The sequence below is a fragment of the Trichogramma pretiosum genome, unplaced genomic scaffold (assembly GCF_000599845.2).
Source record: "Trichogramma pretiosum strain Unisexual culture from Peru unplaced genomic scaffold, Tpre_2.0 scaffold4, whole genome shotgun sequence".
In the NCBI taxonomy this organism is placed as follows: Eukaryota; Metazoa; Arthropoda; class Insecta; order Hymenoptera; family Trichogrammatidae; genus Trichogramma; species Trichogramma pretiosum.
Window position 1 is genome coordinate 2,063,216 of NW_019641688.1, and position 15,512 is coordinate 2,078,727.

Below are 15,512 nucleotides of genomic sequence, written 5' to 3' on the forward strand. Positions count from 1 at the left end.
ACTAGGCTAAAAGCCAGACGTGCAGCGAGCCGCGCGATGTATCGCTAATGCGAAATAGAGCGCGTGTAATATAGCCGCGTACTCGCGCGCACGAAAAGTTCGCCACTGCACAACATTACGAGCTCGCTACGAAGTAACGAAGTTTGCAAAAGTTTATTCTAAAATAAGCACGAGCGCAAATTGAAAATAAATTTCGTTCGCTAGGCGAGTCACTCTGTGATATTATTCGGCGCGCTGCGCGCAAGCTCAAGTATTATGCATAAACGCGCCTGTAGCTTACACACACACACACACACACACGCACACACAAACACACACATGTAGACACAAAGGCGCCTTATACGGCCTAGGCATCGGCGGCCGGTAATTGATGCCAGAATTCTTTAAATCCATACGCGTCGGAGGCTTTTCATCTATGTATATTGCAACGAGGCGCAAAGCCCGGATCGCGCGAGTTGGCGAAAAATACGTGGAAAATAGAGTGAAAAGCCTCGAAGAACTCGAGATGTGCGTCGACGAGCGACTGTTCGTTTTTTTTCGCTCCCCCATGGATTTCAATTTCAACTTCTCGGATAAATTCGCGCGCAGCAGCTCCGCTCGCAAAGTACACATCTTTGTCGAATTAAAATCATTACATACATTCGAGAGGCTGCGAAGTTCGCGCGCGAGGAAAAAGGAAAAAGGCGCTCGCTAAGGCTTTTCGTTGGGAAAACAGCGAGTGGTGAGTTGGAAAAAATTCAATTTCCTCGTCGAGATAACTGCGCGCGCGATTTCGTTATAGATAGATGTGCGAGAGGGCGCGCGATAAGAGATCGACTCATGCACGTTGATGGAGTCTCGAGATGATTCGATGTATAGGCACGATCATCGTCGTATATGCAGAGGCGCGCTCCACTGAACTTCAGCCGCGCGTGTTATATTCGATATATTCTATACGTTTCGCCGGTTTCTCCTTGAGGAAGCAATCGACTAATATGCGCGAGCTGGTAACGATGACTCAATCGAGGGCATTATATATAATATCGAGCTTACTTTGGCCGAGGGGCCACACATGTATGCTCTCAGGCGATTAAGTTTTCGAGTTGAAAGCTTAGATTTATTTTTTTTCTCCCTTTTTCAAAAAACGTCATTAAAATTTTTCGTTTTTCTCTCTCTCTCTCTCTCTCTCTCTCTCCTTCTCCTCGAGCTTGAAAATGTTGAAGCCAAACGAGAGCCTTTCATACGGAAATATTTTCACTCTCGCGGGAAAAAGCGCAGGTCGCGTATACCTACTACGTTCCATTTCGTCGATGTAACTCTTTGCACGCACGTACGTGAGAGAGAGAGCGAGAGCTGCCTTCGACGCACGCGAGGAGTAAGGGGTCGTGTTTTTAAAAGAAATCGACGCGAGACCATCTATACGTATTACATATATAGAGTTCGACTGCGGCGTACGTGCAAAGATAGACATGCAGCAGCAGCTGGAGTACTTTTTTTTCAACCTTCTTATTTCGTTTGCCGATCTGCATGTGTAATGGCGAATGGGCCGCTTATATGTATTACATGTATGTGTGTGTGCGTTCGTCTTGCAGGTGTCGTGGATAAGAAAGAGAGATTTGCATATCTTGACGTCGATGGCGCTCACGTACACGAGCGACGGACGATTCACCGTTATCGGCAATACCGAGACGTCGGACGATTGGAATCTACGAATAGATTACGTGCAGACCAGGGACGAGGGCATATACGAGTGCCAAGTCAACACGGAACCAAAAATACACAGGGCAGTCTATCTGCGAGTTTTAGGTAAGATACATCATATTACTTTTATAAATTTATAATATGTTTTCAACCGGCCTCCTTGATGCTTTAGCTTATCCTCGTTCGGGTCGGTAAGCACTTGACTATTTTACGCATCAAATCGAAAAGTATGTAAATCTTGTGAACAAGATTCATGCTCAGACTGATTATGCTACTACTCATATTAAACAGGATTTAGTAAAAGTCCCCTTTGAGGCATGTGACATAATTTTGTCGCGACAAAGAATCCGGCAATTATTGTCGCGTGCGCTGTTTCAGCAGGGCGCCTCAAGCGAGAAAGAACGAGTCAGTGGTCAGTAATTCGCTGAAGGCAAATGAAATAAAATTCAATGAGCAAGGCTAGGATTGATTGTTATTGTTTGGCAATTTATCGAGGGTAACTCTGACGCGTTGGGGGAGGGTAGCGCCCGTGCGCGCGCGTTAACGGTCAGTGCACTGTAATCCGATTTCGCTTCCGTCCGTGATGTGTGAGCTCCGATACGTTACACCTACGCATACAAATACACATATAGTACTGTGCACACATACACACAGACATTTATTCAGCAGTTCGCTGAGGCACTGTCTGTGTGCATGTGTACAGCATTATACCTGTATAGTATACGCAGGGATCGCGGGTCGTCGTGTCGAAGTGCGCAGCGCGTATACATTACTTTCTCTTGGCCGTTCGGTCTCGCTCTGATCAATATTGGCTTTAATGAGGTCGTTACGGTCCATAAAACCGACGCCCTCCACTTGCGCTTCACGTCCCTCTCTTTCTCTTTCTCTCTTTTTTTCAACCTTCTCTTTTACATCGCTCCGCGTTTCTAGCGCTCTATAACCATAATGTTATATCATATGTATATCTACCGTTGCACGCGCTGACTAATTTTATTCGTCGTTTGCGATATATAGCGCTTGCACCCGGCTATTCATATTTTATATCTTTCAAAGCGAATATGTTTTTTTCATCTTCTTCTTCTTTTTTTTCTAATCGATCTAGTCGATGGAATTGCGCGAACATTCCAATCGACTTTGGCAAGTTGCGCTAACGCGCTATGTATGTGTGTGTGTTAACTCGAGAAAAGCATATTACTTCGGAGGAGGAAGAAGAAGGACCGGGAGAATCGAAGCTTGCTTGCTCGCAAGTAAAGCCAGAAGCTATTGCCGTAAATAATAGAGTCTGCTGCTCTGTGTATACGTATATAATACCCGTGCAGTTGTGTGCGGTATTTCCTCGCTACACAGGTCGTTTAAGCGCTGCTCCTCGCAGCGACGACGAAGTAGTCGTCGTGTCCTCCCCCTTTGCACCCAACCCCCCTTTCCGATTCAGCCCCGCCGCCATACGCAGATCGTAAAGAGACGCATTACCCGAAGAAATCGCGTAATAATAATAACGACTAAATCATCGTTCGCCCGCGCGCTGCGCAATTCCGAGAGAGTATAAAACACGCCCTCGCGCGATATACTCGGCTAGAGCTAGCTCTACTGTACTGTGTGCAGCCAGTCTCTCGTCCAAAATGTCTTTGTACTACATTTACGTGCGCTGCGGACGGACGATTTATAAATCGTACTATTTACCTATTTGGCAGAAGCTTATCTTTCTTTCTTTCCTTTTTTTCTCTCGCTCTCTACCTCTCGTGGTTTTTCGCGTAAAAGGAGTAACAAAAAAAAGGAGAGAGAAAGAAAAACAGCGACTTTGTAGTGAGTCTATTTCTTAGATTCAGTCCCTCTCTCTCGACTTCTTGAATGATAAATAAGTATGAGCAGTGGCAGCGCTGGGCTGAATTTACCATGTAGCTCAGTCAGCCGCGCGAGAGCTTTCCCCTTTACAAATCAGTTTTCCGAGCTCGTCCTCGCGCGCGCGCGCGTGGCAGAAGAAGCAGAAGTAGTAGCAGCAGCAGTAGCAGAGGCACACGATATATGTAATAGAGTCAGTTTTCGTTGCGGTGCATATAACTCGTGCCTTGCTCCGTGCGCTGCTATTTTTCTTGGCTACGCTCGCGATTCTCTTTACCGAATCTTCGTCGTTTTTTTCCTTCTTTATACGCTTGACTTATATATAAATGTGTGTATGTGTGTATATCTATACAGATGTCCAAGCGGAGATCCTCGGTCCCGACGAGGTGTACGTGAGGAAGGGTAGCACGATAAGCCTGACCTGCATGGTGAACTCTCAGGGAGTTCCACCGAGCAACGTGACTTGGTACCATGCCGGCAACGTCATCGACTTCGACGGTCCGAGGTACGTACACATGCGCATACTTGTACATACATACATATACTATGCAGCAGTTATTTTTCCGTGTTTTTACTCCTTTCCAGCTTCCCTTCTTCGCCTATATCCTACCTAGTTTAATATCTATGTACTTGGAGATGAAACGGGTATAAATACAGCCCCCGGGAACGCGGGACGAGGTCTTATCTTCGCGGCCCTGAATTTCTTGCTTTGGTATACATAACGTATAGCAGTGGCGCACCAGGCTCTTGTGATATGTAGCTATATATGCAACCAACGAGAAAGAGACACGCAGATATGCTAATGGAAATTGCGCCACGCTGCCTCATGGGGCGTACACAGGGCGTACATAGGCGCTTTTTCGGCTCCTCGTCTCTCCGGTTCGGGCTATTTCTTGCTAATTCACTCGACCCAGCTCTTATATTCGCTCTTACTCTCTTAGCTCTTTGTTGGCTCTGATTTTGATCAGGGAGAATTGCTCTTCATACATGCTAAACCAAGAAGTAAAAATTTTGTCGCATCAAAGTACAATCTGCACAGAATTTACTTCTAAAGCGTGAGATCCGGCGCTGAAACGAAAATCTGAGAGAAAATTACTTTTAAAAAGTAGGATTTACCAAAAAAACACTTTTGAGTCCTCTCGGTCCTTTTTCTAAAAGTAATTTCAGCGCCAATTTCACCTTTAGAAGTAACTTCTGTGCAGATTGTACTTTGATGCGACAAAATTTTTACTTATATAGTTTTAGCGAATAGGCGCATGAATTTTGTTTAACGATGAATGGTGAATTAAATGAGGCGCGTATAATTTTCGACCAGGATCATTTATAATGAACGAGTAAAAATGTTCTTAGCGTACCCTGGTAGAAAGTTCAAATTTTATAGTTAGTTTTTGGCAAATAAAAAATGTCTTGAGCACAAAAAGGCCATTAGAACTGGGCATATACTAATTAATCGCTGAAGATTTTCAATTCTTTCATGTTTTTTACTGTTTAATGATCAGTTTTTTATAATATAAAAATCATTCAAAACATCACTTTTTAATCTTCTATATTTTAAACGTGAAACGTCATTAACATCAACGTAATAACATTATTGTTTATGCTTGCTCTTAGAAATGAATCTAATTATCAACAATGATGTTGATTTTAAAAAAAAACCTGTTTCGCCAGGAGGTCTCTAGTAGTGAAATCGTTGAAGAAAAAATAAAGTCATGTACATAATGTCTTAAAAACTTGCTTTGATATATGCAATTATTTTGACTTTGCCACTTACAGATTTACAGATAAAGGTATTTACCATTTATAGATACCACTATAGTGGTAGAGGCTTTAAGTAGTATTAAAGTATTCAAAATAAGTTTCAATAAAACTTACACTTATAGTTTAATATAACCATAATTTTGGGCTAAATATTCTTAAAGAATGAAATTATCATTTCTTAGTGATTTAAAATGCGCTTAATATGTGTAACATAATAGTAGCCAAAGAATTGACAAAACTAGTCAATTAATGTTATAATGTTATATAAAACATTTTAAATTGTCCTTTTTTTTATTTATTGGGATATTAATAATATCGAGCATCTCTATCAAGAGATATGCTGTTCATTTTTCAGAAAATATCTTACGGATATCAAACAATTGAATAACTGAACAAACATTACCATCCAATCGCTGCGAATGTAAATTAACAAAATTATCGAGCTTTACGATCACACGGTACGAGCGTCCCTGTGGCTCGTTGTGAAGAAGTTTTCGCTTGCCTCGAGCGAGTTCTCTCTATGTATAAATCTTCATTCGCCCGCGTGTATTATATGAATTATGTATATTTTCTGCGAGTAAACCAGATGCATTCGTGACGACGCTTGTCACATAAAAAATATTCCTCGGAAGGATGAAATTACCTGCACAGTTGTCGTCGTCGTCGCGAGTTCATCGCTCGAGCTCTCGCGAAAGCAAAGAGTCATGGAGAGCTGCAACGACGATAAAGTTCGATTAAATAAGCAACTTTTCAACAGCGCACGCGCGTACATACGTACGGGCGTAGAGTATATATATATATATGCGTACATTTACACACGCAGACAGAGAGAGAGAGAGAGAGAGAGAGAGAGAGAGAGAGAGAGAGAGAGTTTAGTTACACGCGGCGGGTCTGACGCAGCGAATGCTTTACGACTTGGCGACGAAGCGATAAATTCGTTGTCGTCGTTCGTTCCGCAGCCTGCAGCCTCTGCCTCTCTCTCTCTATCTAACTCCGTTCCTCCGCGACGCGTCGTAATAAAGTGCGTTTCCCTTACGCGCGACGAGCTAATACTGCGTATAATTCTTTTCTTTGCCTCTTTCTTCAGCAGCCCCCTGTCCCGCGATCGTAAACAATGAATTTTGAGCAATTTTATCTTGAAAGTAATCTCGACGAAATAAAGTGCAACTACCAATTTGTAGCCGCCAAGCAAAGCCAAGGCAAGCTAGCAAGCCGGCAATGCTGCTTTACATTTCTTTCAAACCACGCACCAGCAGCAAAGCTTCTTTTTCTCTCTTTCTTCTTTGGCTCGTTCTTCTTCTTCTGCTGCTGCACCGTACTCGCTACTCGCTTCGGTTTTTGCATCCGGAGCAAGAAATGTTTGCCTTATATCTCCCTATACGCCATTGGAGAGAAAGTTTTTTTATATAACTCTAAGCCGCTCTCCTTCGATACTTATTTTTATTGAATTTTTTGATTCATCAGCTTGCGAATCGTACGGAATGCAATCCGTAAATACGCTGTTCTATACAACACAACTTTATATGCTCGGTTAATGATGATTTCGAATTTTTTCTCGTTACTTTTAATTCTGCTGATGCCGCGAGCTTATACAACGGCGATTTATAAGCTTGTTTATTTATTCCTTTTTTTTACGGGCAAAGTTGAAAACTTTTATTTTGTCAAGATAGTGAGGGATAGCACGCAGGAGTAAAGACGAGCCATTAGTAAGAGAAGTTTTTTTTTGCCCAAAATGCTAAAAAAATTTATATATCCCACGTCGAAGTATATACATTCGCCATTCAAAGTTAATGTAGTATTTCGGATTTTAATGGCAGCAGTGGTAGAAAGTCCGGACTAAGATGAGGAAAGGGAATGAGTGAGAAAGCAAGCTGTTACATTTTCTTGATTTTATATAGTTGAGCGTATCTACATTATTCAAATAAAATGGAAAATGTCGCTCTTGCGTGAAATAACCTTTCAGCGTGCTCGTACGCGCGCAGTATATGCAGCCTCTCTCTCTCTCTCTCTCTCTCACTCTTCTGCCACATAAAATTATGAAATTATTTTAACTTCTTCTTTGCAATGCTGTTTTTGCGCGCGCGCGCGAGTACAGGTAAATATGACTGCCGGCGGAGCTGAAAATGTATGATTCGCCGTGTAGCACTCGCTCGCGCGTACGTACGTATACGCACCTCGTACGAGTCGTGTATGACTGCACTCAGCTGCAGCGGTGTGCCTGCAGGGAGAAAACTGCATTGGCAGGCTCCAGCCCCTGGCTTACAAGCCTTGTCAGTTGCATTAAGTATAAAAAAAAATTCGTTAATGTGATTTTTGCGCGAGTCGATTAGCTTTTCAGTACGCGCGCGCGCCCGTGCACGTGAAATCCTCGACCATGACGCGCGAAAAGCTGTATATAGGCGTCGTTAAGCACCCACTTTTGTTGGGAATTTTTGAAAAGCAACGGCCCACGAGTAATGCAATGAAAAGGGCATGCACACGCCGAGTTTTTTTCTCGATAGGTCGTTGCGGCCCTTGCATTCGAGTTGTTTAATCACTTCGACGAGTGTAAAACGTCGAAAGATTGGCTGAAGCAGGAGAGAAAGCTTGATAAGATTCGGGTGGTAGTACGTAAAACAGCCGCGACTCTTTTATCGCTAATTTCATTCCAGCGTCGACTGGATCTGCAGTCAGTGCTTGGCAAAGGCCAATTCATCAAGACCAGAGTCAAAAGCCTCTCTCCGCGACGTATACATACAACAACACGGCGAGCGAGTCTCATTCCAGACCAAAATAATAAGCTGCAGCAGCACAGCGAGCTGATGTGGTACTTGCGGAGAGCTTACGCGTGTATATATACGAACTGGAGCAAAATAGGGAGTGAGTAGGTAGAGACGTAGCAGCTAGTAGTCGGGCACGCGGGGCATATAAACTGCTGTTTCTCGTGTCGTCGCCCGAGTCTCAAGAAATGCGCAGCAACTACAGCAGCTTCGCGCTGGTGTATGTGCGCGTGTGTTACGCGCGGGGACGAAATCTCTCGCTGTTCATATTATTACGCATAAATAGCCGACGAGAGAGAAAGTCGAGCTGCTTCGTGGAAATACTGGCGTGCAATTAAGGCTCTTTCTCCTTCCATCCCTCCCAAGCTGCTCTTCCTCTTTGTCGCTGTGTATGAGCATAGCGGCAGGAATAAGCTGGATTCGTTTGTGCGTGCACTGCGCGCGTATATGTAATCCGACAGGTATACTGTATTTAGCCCGGAGGATCTCACCGTAGCACTTGGCGCTTTCGCGCTCTCTGTTTTGTATGCTCCGCAGGGGTGGAGTTTCACTGGAGACGGAGAAGTCGAAGGGCGGCACGACGAGCAAGCTGCTGATAACGCGCGCTTCCCTCGGCGACAGCGGCAATTACAGCTGCGTGTCCAGTAAGGCCGCTCGCGCCACCGTCGTCGTTCACGTTCTCAATGGTAAGTGCTCTCGCTCTCTCTCTCTCTCTCTATGCTTTGCATGCAAGCGTGTCTCTGTATGCGTGGGTGTGGGTGAGCTTGCAGCAGCTACGAGCTCTAGCGCTCTTTGTTCCGAGTTATATGCAGCCAGCACTACTCCAAAGGAACGAACGAGCGACCCACCCACACACACACACACCCATGCGCACACGTATTATGTGTTCTCTCCTATGTACGTATATAACGAGTCGAGGCGCATAATCGCAGAGAGCTGGGCTCAGCTCTATACTACTACTGCTGCTGCTTTTGTCTTATCGCTTTCCGACATCGTCCTCCGTGTGTGTATGCTATGCGGGATGGAGCGAGCAAGCGAGACATTTTCACCCTGGCACTGCGAATTCGCCGGAACATATATTTCATAATACACATACAGCGAGTTTAACTGCATAATTTGCCCCCGCCGAGTAGTGGTGGTAGTAGTAGTGGAGCAGTAGTACAGCGGCAGCAGCAACTTGATTTATGTTGAAATGATTTTTTTTCTATACCCTCGTCTCGGGCGTTGCTCGCTCAAACAACTTCAGCGCCCGAGCCATAAGAGAGTAGGTAGTAAGGCGCGCACGTTATAATATAAAATGTTTCGATGGCTCGAGAGCCGTGTTCGCGGTCTGCGATGGAAAAGCAAATATATTACACCGATAGTATGGTTATATTTTTCATTTTTCATTTGTTTTTTTACTTCAACTACTTTTGTTTTATAGTTTCACCCGTTCGCTCCTAGTTATCGTTCTCGCGAAGTAGTCCTAGTAGTAGTACTGCTGCACGAATGGCAGTACTGCCTTATAATATTAAATACGCATATCGGGTACACGACGATCGAGCGAAAAATATTTTTATTATTCTCATACATTACGCTCGAGATTTATTGCCATCAGAGTTGTGTAGGAAAAACGCGAGTATAAATATAGCCCGGCACGCGTGCACGATCCCAGTTGCCGGGGATATTTTGCACTGCTCTCTGTTTCGAAAGCCGAAGAAAGCCAGTAGTGCGCGAGCGGGCGTAAAAAAACGCAGCAGTAGCTTGCGAGCTCCGTTCCCTTTCAAACTTCAAGCTAATAAAATTCGTTTTCTCTCTTTCTCTACGTGTCTCGTTTCGCCACTGCTGCCACACCACCACCACCACCACCACCACCACCATCGTCGCCACCTCTCGCTCTCTTGAATATGAGACACGCGCGATATATATAACAAGCCGCAGGCTCCCTAGCTCGTTTTTTCTTTTCTTTCTTTTTTTTGCCTTTTTTTGTCCACACTCGCACCACGCACGAGCTCGAGCTACATATCCGTCTCTCGCCCCCGTGCTCCTTTTCTTTACTTTTTTTTCTTTCATTCAGTGGTTGGCGCGGGTGTCTGCTACTGTACTATATACTCCGCAGCGCCACTGCCTAGGCGATGTATACCGTACGTGTGTATTTGCATTTCGCCACCTCCTGCGAGCGAGCGAGAGCATCTTTATACCTCTCGCTTCGTGGCTGGATCGCTTCGCTTTTTTTGTTGTTGCCTCTCACTCTCTAGTCTCCCTTCTTCTCACTTCTCGCGTTCGTGTGACTGGAATAATGGATGAATACCGGCACATTGTGCCCCGTTTCGTCCTGTTGATTTAGCGAAATTTATATATCAACCCCTGTATATTAAGATCCAGGAGAAAGTATTTTCACATGCTAATGAAGTGTACGCGATATCTACACACAAATGCATATTACACGAGCGCTCGAAGCAATTAAAAAAAATTTTGGATATACTCGAGTTGAGAGTGCGTGGATGCAAATCGGGATCAACGAGGCAAACAAATTGGTATGAAAAAGAAAATTTTTTTTCGTTGAACTCTGTGTGATCTATGTAAAGCCCGGCGAGCTGAGCCCATTAGCTCATCGCTCTTGCGCACCCTATGTATGATTCAATACGCGTATTTAAATATATAAAAGGTGCACGATCATTCGTGTGCGAGTGAGTTTTTGCGGGCGAGTCTCTGCAACTGCTGCATTGTAAATAATTTTATTTGCGCGTAAATAATATATATATTATGTGCACATACCACTGCTATATCGTAGGCGAGCTGGAACGTTCTTGCATGTGCCATTCATTGGGCGGGGAAAGCTCGCGCTCGATTCACTAAAGTAAGGCACTTTGGCGCTCTTTTCTCCTCGCTGGCCCAAATTAAAATTTCGCCCGAAGGAGTAAAAGCCCTGCCTGCCATCCCCGACGCCGCTCCGCTACTGCTCGGGGGCGCTTTTTCACCGATCGCTATATTATGCGCAGCGCTCGCTTGCAAGCGAGATTTGTGCGCTTTTCTTCATGCTTAACCAGTGCAATTACATCCAAAAAGGCGGGAGAGCTTCGCCCTCGCATACACGTATACTCACCTATATACGCACACACACACACACACATACTCTCTTGAATAAGTATAAAGAGGCAGCACAGAGGCGGCTGCTGCTACCGAGCCGCGAGTAAAGTTTCATCGAGTTGGCGTTCTCGTTTCACCCCCCGACGCGTTTCTATTGGCCCCGTTCGCGCTGCACTGCTACTATGCTGCTTCTACTACTACCGGCAGTATTGCTACTGCGAGTACTACTGTTACTACCACTGCTAACGCTACCACTACTACTTTTTGCCGTAGTAGTAGTACTACTGCTAATGCTGCAGCTGCAGCTGGGGGTAGAGCCCAGGCAAGACGCGGTAATACTTGCTTCATTCCATACTTATAGCTCGACGCGAAAGTTCAAAGATTTTCTATACCCACAATAGGCATCAATTTCCTTTGTCGCCGTTGCCATCGTCGTCGACGTCGTCCTCTTGCAGTCGTACTCTCGCAGTCGACGAGGCTAGAATTCAATATATACCCGAGCTCTCTCTCTCTCTCTCTCTCTTTTTGCACTTTCCTCGAAGGCGTGCATTTCTCTTTCACACGTAATTGGCCTTTTCGTTTGTATACATATATAGTAGACACGGAGAAAGAGCGAAAGAGCTGGTAGTCAACGAAGCTTGTGCATGTATGTGTGGCTGTGTAGGTGTGTATGTATGCGCACGCTATTCGCACAAGCTCGATTTTCGTTAATTGCGTACACACCCCCCGTGCTGCTGCTGCTCCTCCCGCCGCCACTACCGCTGCGCAGCGAGCTTATGAGTATAGTAGACGAAGTATATTTACAGCAGCACACGGCATGGGTAATTGATCGTTGGCTTAATTAGATTGATTTACACTCGTGCGGTCGTTCTTTTCTATTGAAGCGAACGCCACGGCTGTATATGCGTCACTCAATGCGCAGTATGTCTCACGCTCTGCTCGTGTTCTCTAGAGCGCACGGCGTGAACTCGAATATTATATTATTTGAAAACTGCGAGACTGCGAGACTCGCGTTGTTCCTTCTTTCTCATTCATTTCGCTTTGAAAAATCCCTAATGATCCCTTCGCATGCGCCGTCTCGTCGTTGAGTGGTCTTTGATTCTTTTTCCTCTACATACGCGTACGCGCACGTTGAAATGTAGCAGACACAATGGCAATGGAAAGTCTCGACTTTACGCCCATCAGACCATTTTTCGAACTCACGCGTACTACCCATATTAACGTACTGTCACACGCGCGCTCGCCATATAATTCACACGCTGCTTGCTTATCGTCAATAATATTAAAGTTTGCTGCCGGCTGTTATATACGCGTATTTCCTTTAATTGGCAGCTCACAATTGGAAAATGTTTTAATTAGCTCGCCAGTGCAGCAGCTCGCAGTTATTTATTCACCTACTGCATCCGAATGAACTGCACTTTTATCTTGCGGTGCGCAAAGCTCGCTAATAATTACAATTCGTCAGAGCGTCGAGGTAAAGCTCATTTGATGCACGTGTGTGTGCGTCCGTACGCCCGCGCGTACGCGTACTCCACAATTCATCGTCGTATTCAATGATTTCGCGACAGGAGACGACGAAATAATGCGTTATAATTTCACTTCTTTTTTCGGTCGAAATTTCTCGGCAAACTTTAACGGTTTATTTCGCTCACATGCATATTGTATTAAGGTCTCCTTTGTCTAACGCTGTGCACGCTGGTCTCGCGATCGAGTCTGCATAAACGTTATAAATTCATTAACGTATAGACGTGCTTAAAATAACTAAGCGCATATACGGGAGCTGCAGCTAGCAAGAGAGAGGCCGAGCTGCTGCTGCTGCAGCCTGGCTGTATATATGCATATATCGTGTAGTAGTACAGCGTAGATTGGAAGGAGAAACTCGGCGCTGAAGTAGTTCGAGTCAAGCGTCGGTCAGACGTGAAGTATGTTGTATTAAAGGTAAAGTTACACCGTTGCATGCTGCACTTCTCTCTCTCTCTCTCTCTCTCGCTCAGCTCTTGCCGACTCTGCTGTTCCTGCACTCGGGTGCGTACACCCACCTTCGCCCATCGGACTTTGTGCTGCGCGCGTATAATAATATATTACACGTGCGCACGCATACACACATGCGTACATCTTTTACTCACCTGTGTAGTGTATATACGATGCACAAATTTTGATTAAATTTTCCCTAGGTATTTAATCAAGTCTTCTGCATTTTACATGCATAATACACCTGTATGCACTTTACTAACTGTACAGAGAGCCGAGTTCTAATACGAGGTTGATTCAATAAATTCATTCGTTATAATGATCAATTAATTTGAATCTATTAAATAAGAGAAAAAACGTATCAAAGAACCGAAGTCTACGTCATTGACCTTCATATTCGTTACAATCAAAAATAAAATGTAATTGAATTTGCGATAAATCATAAATCGTATCATTTTTAAATTTATTTGCGACTATGGGTTGATTAATCGTATATAGCATTATGCTCATTAAATGCAAATAGCGTTGAAAATATATCCGCCCTTGCTAGCTGCGACTGAGCGGCATTGATTTCTCAATTCGCTATCCCAGTGCGCATAAAAGTTGCAAAAGTAAGACAAACCCATGCTAACGAGCTCGCTTCAAGTGTGCATAAAAGACACGAGGGGGTCATTTAAACGCGTTCGGTACCTAACACACGCACACGGACGCGTGCACATAGACACGCGGACAGCTTGTATAGGAGGTGAACTGACTAGATGCGGCGATAATGAGCATCCGAACCAGCTCTACATATATGTATAATATGTGTGTGTGTGTGTGTAGTTGCTATGCCTCTGTTATATACATGTGAAGCTCGGTCGTTGGAGTATAATGCGCTGAGTCTGCTTACTCGGTCTCTCTCGCTCTCGATATATATCTATATGTCTCATGTCTAAATTTGAATTGCAGGCGAGCATCCAGCGGCAATGCAACACGGCGACGCCGCAAGGACGACCGGACGATTGCTACTGTTACTGCAGCTATTGCTACTCGTCTGTTTGAGGCCCTTCAGGTGAAGCGATCCACAGTGATAATGTCGCACACTGCCCAAATTAGGATGCTAATCGCCGCTGCTATAACGACGAGCGTCACTACACCTACCTCTCTACATGACTTCGAGAGCATCGAGAGCTCCCTATTCAACTGCCACCGATAAGTCAAGCTATATATTATATTGCATAAGCGCTCTTGACAGCGGGTAAAGAAAAAAAACGTTAACGATAGAGTAAAGAAACAATTGTAATACGTAATGTTTGGCTGTGCGTGACTGCGCGAATACATGTGATCATTGTGTGTATCTTTTACTTTCTTACTGGAATCAAAAAAAAAAAAAAAACAATTCTTGACGTAGCTTTCAAGATTCAACACATGATTGCTTGATCATAACGAAGATTAAAATGAAAAAAAAGTAACAAGGACGCGCTCAGCGGTCGTATGTAGCTTCTTACGATAAGAAGCTTTGGTCCTCGAGGTATTGCGAGTGAGAGAGAAAAAAGTGACATTTCTAAGAAATTCGGTTGCAAAAATCAGCAGACATTGTTTCTCTCTTTCTCTCTCTTATTTTTTTTTTTTTTTTGCTTCGCGTTGGTAATCAGCATGGTTTACACAAAAAATCTATATTTCTGATACATACACTCACACGTGTGCGACCACACTGGCACGAATCGCGAGTAAATTTTCAAGCACCAACTCGAAATTTGGCCTTCGTTTTGGTCTCGAAGTAAGGCTGCTTCGCCGAGCTCGAAAGCTCGAAAGCTCGCATGAGCTACATCGCAGCCCTAGCAGAAAAACTTGCAATTTTTTCTCATCGCCTTCTCGTGAAAATAAATACAAGTATCGAGCTGAGAGTCGTGTTCAAATGTAATAACGTTTCTCCTTTTCTCTTTCTCTCTCTCTCTCTCTCTCTCTTTCTGCTGCTACCGTCGCTGCAACTGCTTCTGGCTTCGTTTTCTAGAGCAAGTTCGTATTATAGCGCGAGATAGTCCTTGGAGTACTTTCTCGCTCGCCTATACTCTGTACTACGTTGCTATATCTCGCTCGCGCGCGCACGACTATTTCCTTTCTTTTGAAATTTCCTTTTCTCTCCTTCCTCCCGCGCTCTACTCTCCCTCCTCTCCAGTTTCAAGAATTGTTACTTTCTAATCTGCCGAGTGAACATTTCAATTTCAATAATTTTTTATGACTCTCAATTGGTTGTACGACTCGAGTCCCTTCTTTTCTTCTTCTTCTTCTCTTTGCGCGCAGTAATAGAAAATTGTCTTTTTCATAGACATCGCATCTGTCCGGAACAAGTCAGTCAGTAGCGAAAACTGATCTGACTATGCTACGCGTCTGTCTGTGCGGTAAACTTTTCGGACATCATGGATGCGTTCGGTGGGGGAGGGGGGGTCTTTG

General features: G+C 44.4%; 1 protein-coding gene across 1 annotated transcript in view; it reads left to right on the plus strand.

The window, feature by feature from the left end:
- LOC106656014 (zwei Ig domain protein zig-8-like) overlaps positions 1–14,642 on the plus strand; it is a 34,971-nt gene extending 20,329 nt beyond the window's left edge. Inside the window, exons 3-6 of the mRNA XM_014376624.2 lie at positions 1,572–1,785; positions 3,874–4,024; positions 8,574–8,722; positions 14,028–14,642. Of these exons, the coding sequence (XP_014232110.1) occupies positions 1,572–1,785; positions 3,874–4,024; positions 8,574–8,722; positions 14,028–14,134 (621 nt within the window). The 3' untranslated portion in view covers positions 14,135–14,642. The remainder of the gene's footprint in view (positions 1–1,571; positions 1,786–3,873; positions 4,025–8,573; positions 8,723–14,027) is intronic.
- Positions 14,643–15,512: the final 870 nt, after the last annotated feature.